The 23,445-nt window shown below is 37.2% G+C and overlaps 1 protein-coding gene and 1 pseudogene across 1 annotated transcript; one reads left to right on the top strand and one right to left on the bottom strand.

The window, feature by feature from the left end:
- The first annotated feature begins 1,101 nt into the window (after positions 1–1,101).
- LOC107814290 (putative mitochondrial-processing peptidase subunit beta, mitochondrial) lies at positions 1,102–12,902 on the top strand. The gene is made up of 9 exons (XM_016639676.2): positions 1,102–1,941; positions 4,210–4,374; positions 4,763–4,900; positions 4,988–5,139; positions 5,409–5,517; positions 9,490–9,588; positions 9,736–9,801; positions 12,105–12,212; positions 12,509–12,902. Exons 1-9 carry the CDS (start codon positions 1,270–1,272, stop codon positions 12,593–12,595), a joined length of 1,596 nt encoding a protein of 531 aa, XP_016495162.1. The 5' UTR covers positions 1,102–1,269; the 3' UTR covers positions 12,596–12,902.
- Positions 12,612–17,666, bottom strand: LOC142178042 (beta-glucosidase 40-like; annotated as a pseudogene).
- Positions 17,667–23,445: the final 5,779 nt, after the last annotated feature.

Below are 23,445 nucleotides of genomic sequence, written 5' to 3'. Positions count from 1 at the left end.
CTCTTTTACACGCCCCTTAAAAAATATTAATTAGGAAATGGATTGGACTATTCTACCCTTATTTATGTCATAAGATATAATCTCTCTTCATTGAATATTTATTGTATTTGTGTGTTATCTCCATCTTCAAGAACAATTATTACTAAGGATAAAAAAAGGAAAAAAATAATCAATTTTGTCTTGAATTTTTAAAATGACAAATAATTTGAGACAATTATTTTTAGTAACCATAACTGTTAATATGAGACAGAGGGAGTAGTAAATTTACTTTTCCACAAAAAATAGTATATAAAAGTAGCATTCAAAGAAAGGATAAATTGGTCTTTCAGCTTTTGTGGAGGTATTTTAGTAATTTATTTTTGGTTTTGGGTTTCACGCTTATAGTATAAGATGATATGATGATCGTGATTAAATAAATACTCGTATTTATGCTCACTCTAATTTGAACTCTGAAGATTAAAAGTGTTTACTCTAAAATAAACACGAGCGCGCGAGTTGGGAGTTTGAGCAAAGAAGAGACCATACATTTGGCGAAGTCAAAAGAATTGCCGATTCAATTGGCTAAACGTTATAAACTGGTAATTATTTCTTAAGTGGATTAGTTCTGAAATAGTTGACCATCTTAATCAGAACCATTATCCTTAAAGTTACTTTGGTTGGTTCCATTTTAATAATTGACCAAAATATTCCCAGACTTTGTTACATAGTAGTAATATAAAGAGTTGTACATCCCAATAATATTATACAATTCATAACTACGTCATCCCTTTTTTAAGGTCAACTCTTACTTTTTTTTTACTGAGCCGATAATCTATCCGAAATAGTCTTTATGCCTTCTTAGAAGTAGGGATAAGGTACACGTCCACTCTATCCTCCCACACCCCACTTGTGAGATTATACTGGGTTATTATTGTTGTTATTAAAAGGCTTCAATCAAAGATACTTAATTAATACTAATTTATAAAAAATTAGTATATTGTATATCAACTTATAATTAAGTTAAATCTCAATAGTAAAAATAAATAAGTTTCAAAACTAGTATAGCTAAATAAAAATCTCAATTTTTTAAGAGGCCCCTGGTGCCATAAGTCAAAAAGAATTGGGCTTATTTTGCAATTCCATTAATTTCCTCTACGAGAATTAGTAAAAGGTTAAAATCGTCTTTACATAATCACCACCCATCCTAAAAAGGCAGTATCCTCATTTCTCCTCCACTGTCACTTGTAAAACTTTTCTCAGTCACAATTGGCTCTCTTTCAATCCTACACCATGGCCACGCGCCACCTTCTCAACGTCACGCGCCGCTCTCGAATCAATCGTTTTTCCCTTCCACCACCATGTCTAACACTCTCTTCCCGATCCACCACCTCCGTAACCACCTCACCACCCTCCTCCCCACCCTCCCCACCTCCCCCAGACTTCATGATCTACGATCGCTTAGCTGAACAAGTCAAATCAAAGATCAAACGCCTCGAAGAACCTAACCCTAAGTTCCTCCAGTACAATTCCCCGCATCCTACCGCAGCGGATCACACCTCAATTCTCTCATCACCGGAGACTAAAATCACCACTCTCCCTAACGGCCTACGTGTCGCTACTGAATCGAACCTGTCATCCTCAACGGCTACTGTCGGAGTTTGGATCGACGCCGGATCTCGATTCGAAACGGAGGAGAATAACGGCGTCGCGCATTTCCTTGAGCATATGATTTTTAAGGGAACGGAGAAACGGCCAATTAGGGCATTGGAAGAGGAAATTGAGAATATGGGAGGGCATTTGAATGCGTATACTTCTAGGGAACAGACGACGTATTTCGCTAAGGTTTTGGGATCTGATGTGCCAAAGGCGATTGATATACTTGGGGATATTTTACAGAATTCGCTTTTGGAGGAAGATAAGATTGTTCGGGAGCGTAGTGTGATTCTTCGGGAAATGGAAGAGGTATGAGGAAAACAATTGATCTTTCTCTGATTCACAATGTGTACTGGATTAGTCTTACTTTGTTATGATTTGTTATTGTTCTCCTCCTGCCCCGAAAAAGTGATGGGACAAAGCTCGAAGTATCTTTTTTTGGTCCCAATTCGGATATCTGACCACATTTTCTGAAATAAAATTTACTTGATTAGAAACTAGTAGTACAAGCAAAAGATAATGGAAGAAAAAGATCTATATAGGAGATATCTGTTAGTAGAGAATATGTTTTAGTCATGTTAGCAGTTTTACTTTACGTCCTATGCTTTTTTAGGAATTGTCTAGCCTTTTTATTTGATATATTATTGGCATGAGATGAGTTTAAATGGAGTAATATGGTCAATGAAGATTCCTATAGCCAATACCTCAACTTGTTTGGGACTGATGCATTGTTGTTGTAGAAACTAGTACTTCAAAACAATCTTTTATAATCAATAAGTAATATCTTGGAAGTGTGTGAAAAAATTGCAGTTAAAGAAAAAGACAAGCTGATTCCCTGAATATTAATAATGTATGTGACGGAGGGAGTATCAGTTATTCTTAAGATTTATAAAAAGAAAATATTCTTATGTTGACGAAAGTATGATTGAAATGATTGTTAGAGCAAAAGAATTTGGGAATGCAATTATCATATAAATACACTAATGCCATGGTTCTCGAGAGGTTTAAATGATTCTTTGTGATGGAAGAAGAAAATTGCCACTTGCAGGAGCTCTTTTAATTTCTAATCCAATTGAAGTTAATGATTTAGAGTACTTATTGTTTAGTTGGGAAGTTGGTTACTTAAGTTGGATAGATAACCAGAAACTAGCGCCCTGCTCTACCGATGTGATTCAGAATATAGTGAGTCTACTTTGTGCCTTGTAGGTTCTATCTTTTTAGCTTTCAGAGCAGTAGTTTAAGGATAACATTTAAAATGATTTTGATATCTGCAGAGCCTCAGAGAAAACTGTTACATTTATCTAAAAATCCTTGAGAAGTATCTTGAGACCATTTACAATAAGATGAAAACGTGTCATGACAGTTTTGCTTGCCTATTTGGGCAAGATACAATAAATTTGGTGAATGTGATCCTGTAGAGCTAGATTAAGCAGCTCATCCATATCGCGTGCAGTGTCCTCTGCATTTGCTGGTGCATAGTTCTAATTTTTGGCATGAAGTATTTAATAGTTGTTCCTTTATGTTATTCTTGACTGGTCGAAGTGGTGGTATTTCATGTTAATATTTAGCCTGTGCAGAAACAGGCTATATTTGACATGAAAATTACATGTATTTTGTCATTTTTCTTTAAACCTGCTTTCATTTCTCTGCTGTCTGAAAAGTTAAGAATTGGGGGACTTAGTGATTGAAACTGGCACATGATTGGGATTGCAAAAGTTTTCTGGTGCGACAGAAAGTATCCTCTTTTGGATGAAGTGGTTGTACAAAAAATGTTTGAGCCATTTTATCATATCAAATTATCAATGCACTGTAATTGATTGTCCAAGATGTTAACACATATTGAGATATCTGATTTTGTTCACTGGAGAATGGCGGGATAGGCTAGGCGAGATTTAAAAGCTGTAGAGAACAACCATCTTGTAAGAGGAATTTGCAATTTTACCATTGATTAAAAGAATATACAAATGGATAGAAAATTGACACTAATAAATTCTTAGCTGATGAAATGGTTAATTGATTAAAAAGAGAGGCAAATTTTGGCAGGGTATATGTGTTAATCATTCAAAGTGCCAATAACTTGGTCAATATTTTTTCTTTTTTGGACTTGATATTTTCTGTAGCTTCATTCCTGTAGCCAGTGTTTTAGTGTTCCTGGCTGTTCGCTCAGAGGCTATCTTTGCTTGCAAATCATTCTGGCTCCTAAATCTATATGAGGGCAATGGTAAGTAATTGCAATTATTTCAAAATGCTGGTATGCCTAGTTAGTCCCTAGTCAGACAAGACAATAACCTCTTTAGCTTCTTCAATGATGGATGACTTTGGTTGTCCATGTAATGTGTCGTCGTTTGCTTACAATTCAATTCTGTTCAAGAGGTGTAATTGTTCATGTTGAGTCAGGTAGATTTCCTTATGTTACACTGGTAATTCATCTTTCTAGTTTATTAGAGGAGTTCATATGTGTACTCTGCAAGTAATTGTAGTATGTGACAATATCTGCTTCCGCTTTCTCTCTTAGGTGCAAATTTTTTCTTTAATCGCAATATTTACCAGTCTTTATGTTGGACAATCTTCTTGTAGGTGGAAAAACAACCCGAGGAAGTCATCTTTGACCAGTTACATACTACTGCATTCCAGTACACTCCATTGGGTAGAACTATTCTTGGACCTGCCCAGAACATTGAGAAAATGACAAGAGCTCATATTCAAGATTACATTTCAACCCACTATGGTGCTCATAGAATGGTACTGAACCTGTCATAGCTGATGTAGTATCTGTTGGTGACTTCCTTGCTAATTTGCTCTGGCTTCTTCTATTGAAAAAAAAAACTACTGGGTTAGTTTCATCAGGGGTCGTGTCAAAATAATCTCCATTTTCCTAAAATGTGCACCTTCTCTATAGGATCAAAGATTGAAGTGATACCATTTTTGCTCTTCCTTTTATCAAAATGAATGGCAGTTAATCTTTTTCCAGTGTGGTGTTACATTACTTTCCATTCCAAGCACTAATCATAGATATCTCAAATACAGAAAAAATCATGTGTACGTGAAAAGGGGGGAGTTAAAGTTTTGTTAGTTATGTTCTCAAGCAACTTGTGCCAGACTAAATGTGATATTTAAGTCTTTGCTGTAGGTAATTTCTGCTGCTGGAGCTGTGAAGCATGAAGATGTCGTTGAGCTAGTGAAGAAACATTTTACAAAACTATCATCTAATCCTATTACCACTTCCCAATTGGTGGCAGATGAGCCAGCAATATTTACAGGCTCAGAGGTGTGGATTCACTACTTAGTTATTACCTGTTTCATTTTATGTACTTTGTTTTACTTCTTTACTGATTTTGTCCTCCTACATAAATAGATACGTATCATTGACGATGATCTGCCTCTTGCTCAATTCGCTGTTGCATTTAGTGGAGCATCATGGACAGACCCTGATTCCATAGCTTTGATGGTCATGCAACAAATGTTGGGATCATGGAACAAAACTTCAGGAGGCGGGAAGCACATGGGGTTGGTCCTTCTCATTTGCTTAAGCAACAATCAAATTACTTTTATATGCTTCAAGCAAAAAATTTGAGTACTAGCCAGCAGCCAATGTGGCCCGTACAGAAAAGACAATAGTATTTGTTGTTTCTTAATGCTTCGTCTATTAGTTCCATTTCATTTCTGGGCATTGTTTGAAGGTTTTGATTAAATTGTTCCTTTTTCACAAAACTAGAAAGTTATTGAATTTGCCTTGTTAATTTCTCTTATTTCGTTGGTATATGATCTTTGAACAGTTCAGAGCTTGTCCAAAGGGTGGCCATTAATGAAATAGCTGAGAGTGTGATGGCATTTAACACCAACTATAAAGACACAGGGCTGTTTGGTGTCTATGCTGAAGCCAAGGTGAGTGACTTCAGATTTATGGTTCCTACATGCTTGGAAAAACTAATGCTTCCTTTTCTCTCACATGTATATAGAGATGTTGAGGAGGTCCTGCTTATCTTGAATTACTCTAGTATTAGCCTATTTTTTTTTTTCTCTTGGAAGTTTGCTTTTACTCAAACTATTTGTTTCACTTGAATGGTTAGGTAAAACTGCCAACTGTGTATATTAACTTTGTCAGCTGGTCTTCTCCTTTTGGTGCAATTTTTATTGGTCAGTGGAAGGGAATGTGTGCATTTAGACTGGGCAATCTAAGTCCATTATGTTGGATTAGTATGAGCAATTACTCCCAAAAGAAATTGGCTTCTTCCCTGTCTTTCTTTTGCTATGGACTCGTTGGTCCTTCTTCTGTTTTTGCAACACCTATAAAGTATTCTTTTGTGCTGAACAGATTTCAGTGTCACTATTTTCCGAATCTTTAAGGATGATAATCAAGGAATCGGGCAAATCTTTAAATAAGAAACTATAAGAGATGGATATTTGCCAAAGAAAAGGCTAAATTGTTGGAGGGCATCACTCATTGCTCTTTCTTTTTCCGTCACAGACTTTTCTTGTGGACGGTCATTGTATACTTGGATTACTAATTTAAGTAACAGTGATGAATTGATTTGGAGAAACTATGGGTGGCCATGCTGCTCATTGTGTACAGAAACACACAGGAATGTTGGTGAAATACTTAAGGTTAGGATTACTCATTCATTGGAGAAGGAGATTGGTTCCTTAAAGGAGCATTAGAGGTTATCCTAGTTGAAATGGGCTGGAAAATTAAGTAAACTTGTGATGTTCTGGAGGATTTGTGGTGGGCGAGGCTGGTTTTGATCCTTTAAAAATCTTGTAACAATGTGGCTTTGGGAAGCTTTTGGTTATGTCCACAGTCTAGTCACTTAAGCTTCTATGATCTACCCTTGCAGAGGATCTCTTTCAGGTTCTGATCCAGAATATGCTTGTTTTGAGGATAATAAAACTGAGAAATCAAACACAAGTAATGACTTTAGTGTATCCTTCCCTGATTCAGCTGTCCGTTCTGAAGACCATTATGGATTAATGTTTTTGTCATATAAATAGATAGTATTTTGCTGAAGCACACTGTTCCTCTGACTTGGGGGGGGGGGGGCTGAATTAATGAAACATATGCAAATGAAAGATGTTAGATGCATCCTTAGATTTTTTGCCAAGTTTCAGCGAGGGGCTTTTGGAGGAAAAATAAAAGAAAAGAAGGAAAAAGAAAATTAATATTTTTCCAAGATATATTTATTATAGACGGTTATATTGGGATTTAATCAAGAAAAGTTCTCCCTCCAATATCACCAAAATAGCTCAATCAGCTCATAGTTGTAATTTTGAAATCCAGAGGTCATTTAGTTGTGCAAATTGATTATTGTAACCAATAAAGAGAACTACATAGAAAATTTTAGGTTATTGTTTCTTTCTTAACTTCTCATGTCTTTGTGTTGCCTGTCAGTGTTGTCAAAGGCGCGCTTAAAGTGCGCTTAAGCCCTGAAGCGAGACTCAAAACATGTTGAACGCTTCGTCTCGCTTTGTGGGCGCTTCAGTGTCAAATCAAGGCTCTAAGGCATATTTTTTCTTGCCAACGAGTGATCCTGAAAAAGCGACACTAAACAATTGATATTTCACTTTATCGTATTTTTTTTTCAATTTCTTTGTCCATATATTTGTTATTTATGCTTATAATTATTGGTCTTGGACTACATATACATATTTTTACTTTTTCTCCAGTTGTGCCTTTTTTCATTAAAGCCCACGCTTTAATGAAACATATGCAAATGAAAGATGTTAGATTCATCCTTAGATTTTTTGCCAAGTTTCAGCGAGGGGCTTTTGGAGGAAAAATAAAAGAAAAGAAGGAAAAGAAAATTAATATTTTTCCAAGATATATTTATTATAGACGGTTATATTGGGATTTAATCAAGAAAAGTTCTCCCTCCAATATCACCAAAATAGCTCAATCAGCTCATAGTTGTAATTTTGAAATCCAGAGGTCATTTAGTTGTGCAAATTGATTATTGTAACCAATAAAGAGAACTACATAGAAAATTTTAGGTTATTGTTTCTTTCTTAACTTCTCATGTCTTTGTGTTGCCTGTCAGTGTTGTCAAAGGCACGCTTAAAGTGCGCTTAAGCCCTGAAGCGAGGCTCAAAACATGTTGAGCGCTTCGTCTCGCTTTGTGGGCGCTTCAGTGTCACATCAAGGCTCTAAGGCATACTTTTTCTTGCCAACGAGTGATCCTGAAAAAGCGACACTAAACAATTGATATTTCACTTTATCGGAATTTTTTTTCAATTTCTTTGTCCATATATTTGTTATTTATGCTTATAATTATTGGTCTTGGACTACATATACATATTTTTACTTTTTCTCCAGTTGTGCCTTTTTTCATTAAAGCCCACGCTTTATTTGCGCTTTGCGCTTAAAGCCCCAACGAATCTTAGAGCTTTTTTGCGCTTTTCGCCTTTGATAACACTGCTTCCTTTCCTTCTTATGCAATCACTATTTACTCGGTCTGAGGATGAACAGAAATGAAAAGTTAATAGAATCTACATTACAATTTACATGGATCCTTTAGTTACCCTCAAAATACTGTTTTTTGCGGCGATCTGACACGATGTCCATGCCTCTCCGATCCGACACATTGGTGTAGAGTGCTACGCGTGATGTGTAGGTTAGTTGTATGTCACGGATTCGAACCTTTAAGCGGAGAAGGGTAGAAGGGCGGGACCATTATTCACTGTGTCTAGAACCGTGCGCTAGTGACCCCCCGGGATTTCTCGGTTATCAAAAAAAGAGAGACACTATCTCGGGCACGTCAGTACGGAAGAGTTGCGTCTCAGTGTAGGCTTTTTATTTCGCATAATCTTCTGAGAGAGTTGATGGTCCGTCCTCCGTCAATGAGAGAGACTTCTCCTTCGTTGAGATAGATGCAGCAAGCCAGCTCAGAGGCAACTCTATCACTAGGGTTATGTTTAATGAAAAAAAAAACAAGATTTGCTTAACTTTGAGATGAACTGGAGAACAGATTGCAATACATTAATGGAGGTGGATTGCCCAATAATAAATTATGAATCAGGATATCTAAGACAATTAAGTTTAAAAGAAATTTGTGCTAGCGTGATACACACGACGAGAAATAGAGTTGCGCTCACTTGCATCATGCTTAGTGTTCAACACCTATGAATTGTTTTAATGATATAGAAACATATTGCACAACCCCAGAATTATCTGATACCTTTACTTGTAGCGGTGCTGCTATCTGCATCCTTGAATTCTTAAATTTATGGGAAAGTGTATCTGACCTATATATGCAACAACAGCAACAAACCCAGTGAAACATATTTAATACCCACACCTGAGTCTGTATAACATAGTATAGAATACATCTATTGCTTCTCAATTTTGTTTAGAGAGAAATTTCCACTACCTCTGTTTATCCAAATCTCAACTATTGCTGTATCATTAACTTTGTATCCGATGAGATTTGCTGTTTTGTGGTCAGTCATTGAACTTTTGTTATCACAGTTCATTAGTTCTCTTGTGAATTGGGAACTGGGTAAGGCCATTCCTGAAATTTACAGTAGCGATTTGAAACACCTTATCAAAACAAAAAAAAAACAGTAGCGATTTGAAATGTAAAAGTTAGTGATTTAAAATCATATTTCATTTTACAATTTAGAGGCAGTTTTTTCTCAATTCTGCTCAATTAAGAAAATGTGATTCTAATAATTGTTGTATTAGTAAGATTGCTATTTGAAGCATTTCAAATTCTTCATAACTTGAGAAATTGTTATCCCTTTGATTATTGTTTCTTAAAGTATGTCAATTTAGGGAAGGGTAGCGAATTGAAAAACTTGTTCCCCTTCCACTAAGTGACCTATGCATAGGCCCGAAACTTTACTCATCCATGTTTTCTGTTACAGCCGGATTGCTTGAGTGACTTAGCTTATGTCATCATGCAAGGGATATGCAAGTTATGTTACAGAGTGTCAGAAGCTGATGTCGTTCGCGCACGTAATCAGGTATTCGTTTACTCAGCTATTCTTTTGGACCTATTTTAAAGGAGAGCTTATTGCCTCTATTTAATTTGAAGGGACCCTTCCCTGTTGACTGGCATGTCCTTTTAGCAATATCAAGAACTTATATTTTATGTACTTAATCTTCTGCAGCTCAAATCTTCTTTGATGCTCCACATTGATGGATCGGGCCCTACTGCTGAAGACATTGGACGGCAGGTAAAATCACGTAGAAAGTATTTGTAACTAGAAACAAGTACAGGAGAGAGCGTTTGGCTCCCTAGATCTGAGACATTTTTTAGTCTCCTTGTTCTTTACTTCATCAAATAAAGTTACTATCATCATAAAAAATAGAATAAGGCTCTGGTATAGAATGAAATAGAAGGGAGCAGCAGCCCCTCCAAAGCCAACCAAGAAGAAAAGGGATAAGAGTTCAAGAAGAATATGGGAAGAAAATCTTCTCTCTTGGTCTCCTGATTTAAAAAAAGACGGGGCGAGAAGGGAGTGGGAAGAAAATGGGAAGGAAGACTCCATCAGTCACAAATTAGTTGGAATTTTCTTCCGAGGCTTAGGCTGTAAGTCAAAGCTATATTTGGTCCCATGAAAGGGAGGGGAAAGGTGAAGGGGAGAGACCTTTTGATTACTTTCTTTTGCAAATTGTGGGTCATTTGGTTCTGGTTATTAGATGGAAGGAAAGTAACAGAGATATGCTTCATCTGAAAACCCTTTTCTTTCACTTCTCATCCAATCCTTCATCTTGTAACAACTTCATGCTGAGCTTAAATTAGAGATTAGTATCTTGGCTTCAAAAAGGCCAAATACATACACAGCCCCTTAAAGTTGTCATGTTTTTTCATTTGGACACTCCAACTAAAGGTGTTTCCTATTAGACACTTTTAAGTGTCTCCAAACTGTTCCTATTGAACCCTTTACTAACAATCAACCAAAAAAAGTGTGTAGTCTACTCGCTGATGATATGGCAAAGTAACAAAATAACTGAAGATAAGTGTCATATGGGCCGAAATAATTATTAAAAAAAGAGTTTTAAGCCAAAAAGATAAAATTTAATTTCACAAAAATACCTCCCCCACCTACCATCCCGCCGGATTCCGTCGTCTAACATCTATTTCTGTTCCACCGTCTCTTCGCCAACAATATTCTCCCCTTCGTCTCTTTCAAAAAGCACAAAGAAAATATTTTCTCTCCATTCATAAAATCCTTTGGTCAACTCCGTTTTACAGTACTTTTCAATCACTAATAGCAAACTTCACGCTATAGCACCATCAATACCGTACTACTTTCATTTCCTGGATATCCAAAATTTCTTTTCTTGGTGTTATGGTGCAGAGGGTATTAAACCCATGTAAGTATATGGTTTGTTTCATTTAGATTGGAAAAGTTAGTTTTTCTCTCTCTTTCTTATGCAATACAACGATGCGAGAGCAATTCTTGCACTTGTTTCAGGAAATTTAGGATGGAGCAGTTCGTCCTCTACTGTTCTTTGCATATAAACAAAAGAAGAAAAAAACTTCCATTGATTTTGTCTTTGAAAGAAGTTCAAACTAAAAATTATTTCATGTTTAAAATGAGGTTCATTTGCAGAGTCAGGGTTTGTCACCTAGCTGCCTGGTGGTGGAATGGTGGTATATCGAGGTGTTCATTGTTCCTGACACAATGATGAGAGGAGAAAAAAAAAGAAAAATGGGAAAAGATTACCTTTTCAGTATTCACGCGCCTAACAGCAACTGAAAGTCACTCATTATGCCACCTCTGCATGAGGTGTTCAATAGGCACAGTTTGGACACACTTTAAGTGTCTACTAGGAAACACCTCTAGTTGGAGTGTCTAAATGAAAAAAATGTGACAACTTTAAAGGGATGTATATGTATTTGGCCTTTCAAAAAACTAGGTAACAAGACTCGACTCTTCTAACATCAATAGACATTTTGTTTCACGACTCTGCTGACAAGGCTCTGGGATCACTTACACATTGTGGCAGAAACGTAGCGTTAACTGTCATTTGTTTAATATTACTGTATCTGAGATGAGGCGGAGGAATCATCGGAAAAAAATGGGAACTAAAAAACTTGTGATATTACTGTCACTTGACAAGAGTGAGTTGCTCTAGTGGCAAGCACCCTCCACTTCCAACCAAGAGGTTGTGAGTTCGAGTCACCCCAAGAGCAAGGTGGGGAGTTCTTGGAGGGATGGAGCCGAGGGTCTATCGGAAACAGCCTCTCTACCCCAGGGTAGGGGTAAGGTCTGTGTACACACTACCCTCCTCAGACCCCACTAGTGGGATTATACTGGGTTGTTGTTGTTGTTGTTGTTCCTCTAAATGAATGGAACCTAGATGGCTAGATGGTAGAAGCTCTGCCGTAGTTAATTCAATTACCCTCTTCAGTATCTGTGTGCTAGATGCTTTGTGGTCAAAAGGATGACCTTTAATGCATTCTTGTCAACTGATGCCACACTTTGAGATTACTAAATTTACTTACAGTTGAAGTTTTTCTCCCTTGCAGTTAATCACGTATGGCCGCAGAATTCCATATGCTGAGTTATTTTCCAGAATTGACAGGGTCGATGCTGACACTGTCAAGCGAGTTGCAAATCGCTTTATTTTCGACAGGGTAAGTCCTTGAGATCTCCAGTACATCTAGTATCAGTCAATAACTATTTAAAGTTTTAACCCATTTTTAAGAGAAATCAAACTATTTGTCATGATACATTTAAGGAAAGTTAGGTTTAATCTAGAGCTTCTTTTCTTCAGTAGTACTGGAATAAAAAATAAGTGATTACACTCGCATTATCTCCCCATGCTGTAGGTTTGTAGGATGTGATGATTTTTTTGGTTTTATTTTATTATACATTGGGGGAGAATTAACTGTAGGATTGAGCCTTCTTTTCTATGCTTTTCCCTCTGTAGGACATTGCAATATCAGCAAGGGGACCAATTCAGGATTTGCCTGATTATAACTGGTTCAGACGCAGGACATACTGGTTGCGCTACTAGATTGCTTATTCTTTCCTCATGGCTTAAAGTCATTTTGTTTCCAAGTTGGAAGCCTGTCATTGGGCATTATACCACACATGGTCTACAAAAACACTTAGTTAATAAAATAAGTGACAGATTTTGTTGATCACATTCCTTTTTTTTTTGTACATGGTATTACTGACGAGTAGAAAACACTACTTGCGGAAGCCTTTGGCTGTCAGTTCAGTCAGCATAAATTGGATCTTTTTTTTCTTATGCAATGTCTCCCTGTATTAGAATCCTTTGGGTAAAAGTATGCCGTTGGTGGTACTGGTTTGGTTGCTAATCGTTTTCTTGTGGCAGAATGCTTCGTTTAACCCTCTTAAATTATGGGGTTTATTCACTAAGTTACAGGGATTAGGTGGGTCATCTCAGTATAAAATTTGTTGTTAAATTTGTCCAGTGTTTGGTTGTGGGTATTAGTTAAAACATAGATAATTTATACCAAAATAATGAGATTCTCAATCTCATATAGAAGGTGAGATTATCTATTCTGGTTATAATTCCAGGATTATAATTATGGGATAATCTTATTCTGAACCAAACGACGCTAAGTGCGTTTATATGAATCTTTTACGGTTTTGATAGACATTTGTAGTTAGGTACAATATGAAGAGTCTTTTTAGTTTGACCTCACTCCAAGCCCCTGAAGGTGGAAGCTCCCCACTCGCAATTTCGACTAGAAAAAGCTCAACTTTAACTTCTACATCAATAATAACTGAAGTCATTGAATTTTGAATCCGAGAAGATACCCCGTTTCAATTTTTTTTTTTCTGTTTCTGATTTTTCAAGCTTCGCTGCCTCAATACTGCTTGTGTCTCGTTGCTAGTTCAACTCAATTTCAACCCAAAATTAAAAAATCTACTCTAAAATCTCCACCAAATTATCTTGGAATATAGCCACATCCTCCAATTAACATTTCGAACATACTCGGTCAGTATCAGATCAAAATAACCACAAACTCAACAAACCCAATTTATAAGTTTCAAGCTTCGAGGTCCTCCAATGGCAGATTAATATTTTGCAGAAGTCAGAAGTCTTGTAATTCAAGCCATAGAATAAAACAGAAATAAAAAAGGATTTGCATTTTCAATTTGCCCCTCATGCTGGGTAAAAGTGTAAAGCAAATTAAAAGGGAAAAGTCAAGTGAATTTACGGGTAATAAGTTTAGATTGCCTAGGTAGGAGTTGTAATTAATTTCCAAATGGGCAAATCCGGGTAAATATTTTGGGAGTGATAGGCATTTAGTGTTATTTCCTCAATATTATAAGGCCAAGCTTGAAATAATACGTTAAAAGATAAAACTATGAAAAAGTTTAAGAATATTTATAAACTACACAACCATAAATATTTTTATGTTTTAAATATATTTAAAACTTCTATACATATAATGTCGGGTTGGTTTGGTTTCGGTTTGACTTTTTTTAGTTAAAACCAAACCAAATATGGTCGGATTTTTTTTTTCTAACACCAAACCAAATCAAACCAGACCATAGTCGGATTTTTTTTCTCGGTATGACTCGGATTATCGGGTTAGTGCGATTTGTCGGTTTCATTTGTACATCCCTACTGCTTGTATATGTCATTGTAATCCTTGAATTAGTAGATAACTTACCTGATTGACGCTAACAAACTTGTGAGATAGTCATTGTGATATTTGTTTCTTTTCTTATCTTTTAGTGCATCTTTTCTAGAGATATATGGACTATTTGGATCATCCATTCTTGTAAAAGTACAAGAGAAAGTGTAGCTAATTTTCACTGATCCAAATACTTTACATGTTACATATCTTATAGATAATTTACCATTTTCTGTGATTATAATCGTGGGATTCCCGTACTTTACACGAATGTAGTTCATTAAGCTTCTGATGCCATGAGGTACTATGAATAACCATATTGAATTTGCCTGCAAGTCAAAAAGAACAATAACATCAGTAAGTAAATATTGTTCAATGAGCATAGTGTTAAAACCATATTAACAGCCTCTCTGTCCTCTCCCAGGATAGGGGTAAGGTCTGTGTACACCCTATCCTCCCCAGACCTCACCTGTGGGAATTCACTGGTTTTGTTGTTGTTGTCGATGTAAAACCATATTAAGTGTATTCCATTCTGCAGTATTACTTACCCGGTCTGGTATTGGCTTCCCCAAGCGCAATGCTACAAAAGATAGCGGCAAGTACTGGTTAAGCAATAAAGAGCGATCAACATTACTATTGTATCGAATGAGAGAAGAGGATTGAAAACATGTGAATAACGGTAGCACCAGAATCTGAAGTTGTGTCATTGAACAAAAATCCAACCAAGTTAGTGATGTTGCTTCTTGCATACCATGTAGTATAGTGATTTATGCCTATAAATCGAACGAACCCTTGAGCAGAGATGACTCTTCTTGAGAGAATTTTGGCAACCTGCTTTCAACTCTGATAATCATTGTGCTTGGATAGTTACCAAAGACTAATGGCTCAATAAACCTGGATTAGACGAAACTTTCACACCATCAATTCTTGGTAATCTCTAAGCTCGAATGTGTTGGGAGGTGTGAACAAAGTCCCACGTGGAAAGTAGAAAGGAAAAATAAGCTACTTATAAAGAGTTGGATACTCTTAATGGTGTGAGACCTTTAGGAAAAATCATGCGGGCTTGACCTAAAGCAGACAATATCACACTATGTTAAGAGTATCTTTGGTTGGACCGTTTTAGTCCAACAGATTGTAACATGAGTAGATTCGATTTTACATCTGCAACAATTGAGCTTAAGTATGTGTCAAAAGTACTTACCAGCCTAGCTGAAAATCCAGTGCTCGTTGTGTTGCTTCGATGTCTTCTTTGGTGTTAGTTGCTGATTCATACCAATACGAATCTAACGATATCCCAATTGACCCTAGTTGATTTTGCTGTCAATATATATCACATGTCATTTTGTATAAAACCATGGTAGAAATAAAGAATGGTACTCTGTAACAAGTTAGTGAAAGTCATGTACTTATTAGGATCAGTACCTTATACTTTTGCCTATAAATGTTCACTGCAGTAGCATGAGCCAAGAGAGCATTGTGTGCAGCAATGTAAGGCTCAGTACCAGAATTCCCTTCACTACAAAAGGCACGAAGTAGGATAGAGCAACGCGCCGGTGGCTGGCTGCCTAGATCATACAGTGGCGAAGCCAGAAATTTCCTCAAGGATGTTCAAACTTGAAAGAAGTGAAAAAATTTCCGGCAAAGGGTGTTCAATATATGTTATGTACTTCTAAAATCTGATATTTTACCTATATACACAGTGTAATTTTCCGACAACCTTACCAAAGTGTAGCTTCGCCCTCGAGATCATAGCCTTGTTGCACAAAATTATGGGATTCGTTGAGCGTGATCCAATGTTTCACTCTGTCGCCAAATGCCAGAAAACACGTCTCTGCATATATAACGAAGTCTTGTGTGCAATGAGTTAAGGGATCTAAGTTGATTTTATGTTTTACAACATTTTGTTTTAGCAAAGATAGAGAAGTAATGTAAATTAAGCTATTTACATGATCTCTGGACTGAGCCATCCGTTGTATTTATCTTCCAGAGCTTGAGGAAGGTCCCAGTGGTAGAGTGTTATATATGGTTCAACTCCTGCAAAATGAGACTATAAAATACAACAAATAATACAGGTACTCCACATTACTTTAATGATCCCTCTGTTCCATTTATTCGGACACTTGTTTTCTTTATTTGTTCCAAAAAGAATGACACTTTTTTATATTTGGAAACTTTTTAATTTTAAACTTTCCAAATAACACTTAATGACTTGCTTTTATACCCGTAGAAATATCATGACATATCTAATACCACAGTTACAAAGGTACTTGATAAGTTATGTGCCTTTTTGTTTTGATAATTTAACAAACTTCATATGAGAACCAGATAGGGAACCTGATACAAAGCCTCTCAGTGCTCAGAACAAGTCAAATATCTGGCACAAGTTCCAATGAAATCAGTTAAAGGAACGACAGAGGCATCAGTTAGAGGGAACATATAGAGATCAGTTCCTATGATGACAGTACAAGTCAAATCTAACAGCTGTTAAAGCTGCTATACTGTATACGCAACAATACAACAACACTGTTGAAGCATGCAGTGTACTGGTCAATCCCTTGCATCGTCTTGATAACCTCATTCTTATATTATCAACATGAGGCAAGGAATTCAACACACACTTGCAAAACCTAAAATTGATTTTCTCTCTCAAGTGTGCAACCACCTTCATTCTATCCAAGGCATTGAAGAACAAAGCAACAACATAACAAAGGATTAGGTCCCAACATTGATTATGTCGTATGTCCTTTAGTATTGTTGTGTCTTTGTATTGAGTTATAAATTGTAATTCCTACTCAGCTTGTTTAGAAGCATTTCGTAGGACATCTTTTAAACCATATTCTGTGTCGTTGTTTTGACTAGAGTTAGTCAAATGATTAGCTTTGTAATAGAGTTATTACAAAGAGACTTACAATATAGTTATTGTGAGTAGGTGAGAGATTAAGAGTTTAATTCCTAGATTAAGGCTTGCAATATAGTTATTGAAAGTAGGTGAGTGATTAAGAGTTTAATTCCTAAGTTACAATATGCTGTAATCTAAAGTTGCTCGGTTAGTGAAGTTGAAATCCTACGAGTGTAGGCCGTGATTTTTAATCCCGTGAGTTGGAAGTTTTTCACGTAAAATATTGTTGTGTAATTTACTTACCACTGCGTGTGTGTGTATGTTCTGTAGGAACTGATAGAAAACCATGTTCTCTATATAGTTTGGTGGACTTTTAGTTTATATCAATTGGTACGAGAGTATGTTCTTTCTATAAAGCTAACACCTGGAAAGGATCTATATGGATGCTCCACCAAATTTTGAAGAAGGTCAATCAACCCATAGAGCACCAAGATTTTAGAAAATGATTCATAGAAATGGAGGCATTCCCAAGAAGGGCAGCTCTAGTAGAAACACTAAAGGATACGATTGCTATCACGTGCGGAAAGCCATGACATTTCATTAAAGATTGTCCTCTCCACAAGCAGGTCCATTACAAACACAATGCAGACAAGATGGTTAAAAGAAACCCTGTCCTAAATAGAAAATTCAAGAGAAGAGATGTCACTGATAATGTTATGAAGCAAGCTCTGGCTGCTTGGGGAGATTCCTCTAGTGAATCTGAGGGCGATGATGAACATGGAGACATCTCCATGATGGCCGTTGAAAGAAAAGTTGTAGAATATGATTCCATATTTGCACTGATGGCAAAATCTTAAGAGGATGATGACGATGAGGTAAACTTTCTGAACGTTCAAAGAAATTTGAAGTCTTATTCTAAATATAAGTTGGTATGTTTAGCCAATGTTTTAATTGATGCTTACCACAACCTCATTAATGATAAAAATATTTAACTGAGGAAATTAGAGAGTTAGAACAAGAGAGAGATGATCTGATGGTTGTAGTTGGAGATTTGAAGGAAACAAAGAAAGAAAATATCATTTTAAAAAATTCAATGGAAATATGCATGAACTCCTCTAAAGGAAAGGAAGTGGCAAGTGAGGCACACCTTAAGCTTGAAAATGAACTCAAATATGTAAAATTGAGTCTTGTCGCTGAACATAAAAAAAATAGATAACTTCAAAAAGATTTAAGTAGGGTTAAAAATGATCTAGTAAAATCTCAAAAGTGGACCCGGTCCTCTGATACAATCACTTCCATGTATACAAGTTATGGGGGGAACATGCAAGGAAACAGGTTCCACAAAGAAAAACCCCCTTATAACCCACATGGCAAGTATATTACTGTGCCTGATAACTAGCTTTGCACACACAGTGGTAAGATTGGTTATTACAAAGATTCATGTAAAGCAAAGTTTCAATCACAACAAAAAAATAAAGTTTTTGTTGAAAAGGTATCTACTGCTAAGGAACCCGATTCTCTGAAAAAGAATTTAATGGTTCTTTTGTTATGTCATGTAATCTATCACATGTGGAAGAGGTTCGAGAATGTTTTAATAGATTGGGCCTAGATAGAATATTAAATCTGCCGATTTAAAATAAATATTTGTGAAGTACATGTATAGGTTGCGAATTATTTCAAAACCGTTGCAAGAAAAAAAAGTGGTAAAAGAAATTGTGAGGGAGCGAGATGGGTTAGAAACTAATTCAAGACTTGTTGTAATAAGTAAAATTATATATAAATTAATGTCTCGGATTTAAAAAAGACAAATAAATGGAATACACTTAATACACTAGAAAAGCTTTAGACACACTTTAAAAATTAGCCCATGTATTAATACTTGAACCTTGGATTAATATGCATAAATAATAAAAAGATCTGTCATAACCCCAATATTTCTCCGTAGGATGTCGTAACAACACCTAGTCTCTAAGACTAGGTAAGCCTAACACTTACTAAGTAAACAGAAGAATTCAACCATCAAATAAAAAATACGAGATAAAAATATCTTATACAAATTACAACTACCAAAGACCGTAGTACAAGTTATAAGCTCTACTGAGTTCGCTAAGAGAATCCTTAAGTACACTATTCAGAATGGAAATCAAACAGTACAAAAATGAAATCAGAAGGTAATTCCGAGTCCTGGTAACACGACAATAGGTTTACCTTGAGTCTCCAGCTCGACCAACCAACTAATAACCAACAATAACCGTGGCACCTGGATCTGCAATAAAATGTGCAGAAGCATAGTATGAGGACACCACAACGGTACCCAATAAGTATCAAGACTAACCTTGATAAAGTAGTGACGAAGGACACTCAAGACACCTACCAGCCTAAACAACCTGAACAAGTATGAAGGTGAACTAACAGAGGACACAATATTAATATAAAGCTAAGCAGGATAAAGAACACAGATTAATACTTGCAATGATACACTAATAACAACAATATTTAACAGGAAGTAGTCAGGTGATAATGCTATAGAGTAAGCTGAACACAGTCTAAGTCCGGGAAAATCAATTAAAGGAAAAACCAACAACAACTCCATAAGAACAACCGCTTTCACACCAGATCTGTTCAAGCATTTCCACGAGGTACCGAACCTCATAATCACATCTCACGAGTCCCAATTCATGAACCCTAATAACTTTGCATTTTGTGCTCATATTTCCTTTCATAACTGCATAGACGACTCACGTGCCAAGTGAACAAATCTCACTCAGAAGGCAAGCATACAAGAATACACGTAATGGTCAATAACGTCAGGATTCATCTTCTCAAACTGATGTGGGTGATTAATCTACGTGGATGCTCGTGCAAGTGTTCTACCACGATCCAAGTCAACAAATAAGAGCAAAGACAATGAATGACACATAAGAAACAATCACTACGAAATATACAGTGTAAATAAGACTGCAATAAAGTTTGAAGCAACGACCAGCACAACAAGATTATCTACATAGAACTGAGCAAATAATGCAACACGGAGGAGAACAATTAATAGTATGCTAAGGAAAACAAGAATCAAAGACAAGTGCACAGAAAAGGGGAAATGACAACAAGAGCACTCCCGAGGTACCGCCTCGTAGTCTCAAATCGTAAAATGAATCACAACTTTTCTTATATCACCCATGTGTATCAATAATCACAACGGCATGGCAGAAACCTCGTGCAAACAATAACAACCGCACGATAGAAACCTCGTGCAACAATAACGACCGCACGGCAGAAATCTCGTGCCGCAATAACAACCGCACAGCAGAAACCTCGTTCCAAAATAACAACCGCATGGCAGAAACCTCGTGCAACAATAACAACCGCACGACAGAAACCTCGTGCAATAATAACAACAACACGGCAGAAACTTTGTGCAACAATAACAACCGTACAACAAAACCCTCGCGCAACAATAACAACCGCACACGAAAACCTCGTGCCACAATAACAACCGCACGACTGAAACCTCGTGCCATAATAAAAACCGCAGAAGCCTCCCCGACCTCTCTCTCCTGACCTTACATGACCTCTAGCCAACGAGCGATCTCTACCACCTGCTGAAATGGAACATCCGACTCCAACTCCTTAGCCATATTGAATCCGATATTATGAATAAGTCCCCCAATAAACCTGCGGCCTCACTCTCTAACTGTAGAAACCAAAGTAGGTGCATGTATGGACAATTCATTGAATATAATGGCATACCCTAACACTGACATAGTGCCTCAGCGCAGCTACTTAAACTCCACGCGCCATGCATCCCCGAAGAGTCTGGGGAACAAACCCCCTCAAGAACACCTCTGAAAACTGAAACCATGAAAGTGAAGCTGCATCGGACGGACCACCCAACTCATACACTTGCCACCACTGAAAGTAGGAGGGTAATACTTCTTGAACCTCGAAAGTCTAAGTTGTTCTTCCTCATATGCCACTGCCCTAACCACAGGCTGAACTAGGATAACAAGCTGTGTCGGCATGACACCTGGAACCTAACCAACGTGGACTTGCTGCTCTGGAGTACGGGCGGTGGGAGTCTGAGCTCCTCCACTGATCTGTGAAGTAGTTGATGCAACCAGGATCAACCCCACCCAAGCCAATGTTTCGAACATGCTCAGGAATTGTGCTAAAGTCTCCTGAAGTCTTAGGATAACAACAGGCACCTCCGGTACCTGTCCCCCAACCGGAGCTACTGGCGGCTCCTCAGTTGTTGCTATGACAGGTGCTCTAGCTGTAGCACGTTCTCCTCCTCTGCCTCTGTCCTGGCCCCTGGCAACACCAGCTCTGGGGAAGCATCATCGGTAACTGTAGCTCGTTTCCTCACTATTTGTGAGAGAATAGAATGACAAAAGTTCAAACTCCGAGATCAATAAACTCGCACGATAGGAATGAAGGAAAGTGAAACAGTCCTAATAGTTTTGTAGCCTATCGAAGATAAGTACATATGTCTCCGTACCGACCCGTAAGACTCTACTAAACTCACTTATGACTCGTAGCACCTATGAACCTAGGGCTCTGATACCAACTTGTCACGACCCCAATATTCCTCCGTAGGATGTCGTGACGACACCTAGTCTCTAAGACTAGGTAATACTAACACCTACTAAGTAAATAGAAGAATTCGACCATCAAATGAAAAATACGAGATAAAAAAAATCTTATACAAATTACAATCCAAAACAAGTAGTACAAGTCATAATCTCTACTGAGTTCGCTAAGAGAATCGTTAAGTACAACTGTTCGGAATAAAAATCAAACAGTACAAAAACAAAATCAGAAGGTAACTCCGAGGCCTACGAACGCGACGACAAGTTTACCTTGAGTCTCCACAGCTCGACCAACAAGAACCGTGGCACCTGGATTTGCACAAAAATGTGCAGAAGCATAGTATGAGTACACCACAATGGTACCCATTAAGTATCAAGACTAACCTCAGTGAAGTCTCGACGAGGGACAATCATAACACCTACCGGACTAAACAACCTGAACAAGTGTGAAGGTAAACTAACAGAGGAAACAATATTAATATAAAGCTAAGCAGGATAAGGAACACACATTAATACTTGCAATGATACACTAATAACAACAATATTTAACAGGAAGCAGTCAGGTGATAATGCTATAGAGTAAGCTGACCAAAATTGATGTCCGGGGAAATCAAATAAAGGGAAAACCAGCAACAACTCCATAAGAACAACCGCTTTCACACCAGATCTGTTCAAGCATTTCCACGAGGTACCGAACCTCATAATCACAGCTCACAGGTCCCAATTCTTAAACCCTAATAACTTTGCATCTTGTGCCCATATTTCCATTCATAACCACACAGACGACTCTCGTGTCGAGTGAACAACTCTCACTCAGAAGGCAAGTAGACAAGAATACATGTAATGGTCAATAATGTCAAGATTCATCTTCTCAAATTGATGTGGGGGATTAATCTACGTGTATGCTTGTATAAGTGTTCTACCACGATCCAAGTCAACAAATAAGAGCAAAGACAATGAATGACACATAAGAAACGATCACTGCGAAATATACAGTATAAATAAGACAACAATGATGTTTGAAGCAGCGACTAGCACAACAAGATTAGATACATAAAACGGAGAAAATAATACAACATAGAGGATAACAATTAATAGTATGCTAAGGAAAATAAAAATCAAAGACAAGTGCATAGAAAAGGGGAAATGACAACTAGAGCACTCCCGAGGTACCGCCTCATAGTCTCAAATCGTAAAATGAATCACAACTTTTCTCATATCACCCATGTGTATCAATAATCACAATGGCACAACAGAAACCTCTTGCAAACAATAACAACCGCACGGCAGAAACCTCGTGCAATAATAACGACCACACGGCAGAAACCTCGTGCCGCGATAACAACCGCATGACAGAAACCTTGTGACACAATAAAAATTGCACTACAGAAACCTCGTGCAACAATAACAACCGCACGACAGAAACCTCATGCAACAATAACAACAACACGGCAAAAGCCTAGTGCAACAATAATAACCGCACGATAGTAACCTCATGTAACAATAAAAACCGCACACCGAAAACCTCGTGCCATAATAACAATCGCACGACAGAAACCTTGTGCAAACACAACATTGAATACAATAGCAACAACGAATATAACATAAGAATACGACAAGTAAATCAACACAGGAACTCCAGAACACAAAGAGACGGAAGAACGAGCTCACAAGGAAAGACACAACAGGAAATAATGGTACACCATAGCAATAACTCAACAAGGAAGAGATACTGTGTAGCAATGATTCCACATAACTATAATTCAATGATACGAGGGATACCGTGAATCAATGACTCCAATTAAGGGTAAGTCAACAGTGATAA

This window comes from Nicotiana tabacum, chromosome 24 (genome assembly GCF_000715075.1).
Source record: "Nicotiana tabacum cultivar K326 chromosome 24, ASM71507v2, whole genome shotgun sequence".
Taxonomy (NCBI): Eukaryota; Viridiplantae; Streptophyta; class Magnoliopsida; order Solanales; family Solanaceae; genus Nicotiana; species Nicotiana tabacum.
The sequence above is the reverse complement of the archived record's forward strand: the minus strand, read 5'-3'. Positions and strand labels throughout refer to the sequence as shown.

Coding starts and splice junctions, on each gene's coding strand:
- LOC107814290 (XM_016639676.2), top strand. CDS start 1,270: ATGGCCACGCGCCACCTTCTCAACGTCACGCGCCGCTCTCGAATCAAT. Junction 5,140..5,408: donor GGAGGCGGGAAGCACATGGG/GTTGGTCCTTCT, acceptor ATCTTTGAACAG/TTCAGAGCTTGTCCAAAGGG. Junction 9,589..9,735: donor TCGTTCGCGCACGTAATCAG/GTATTCGTTTAC, acceptor AATCTTCTGCAG/CTCAAATCTTCTTTGATGCT.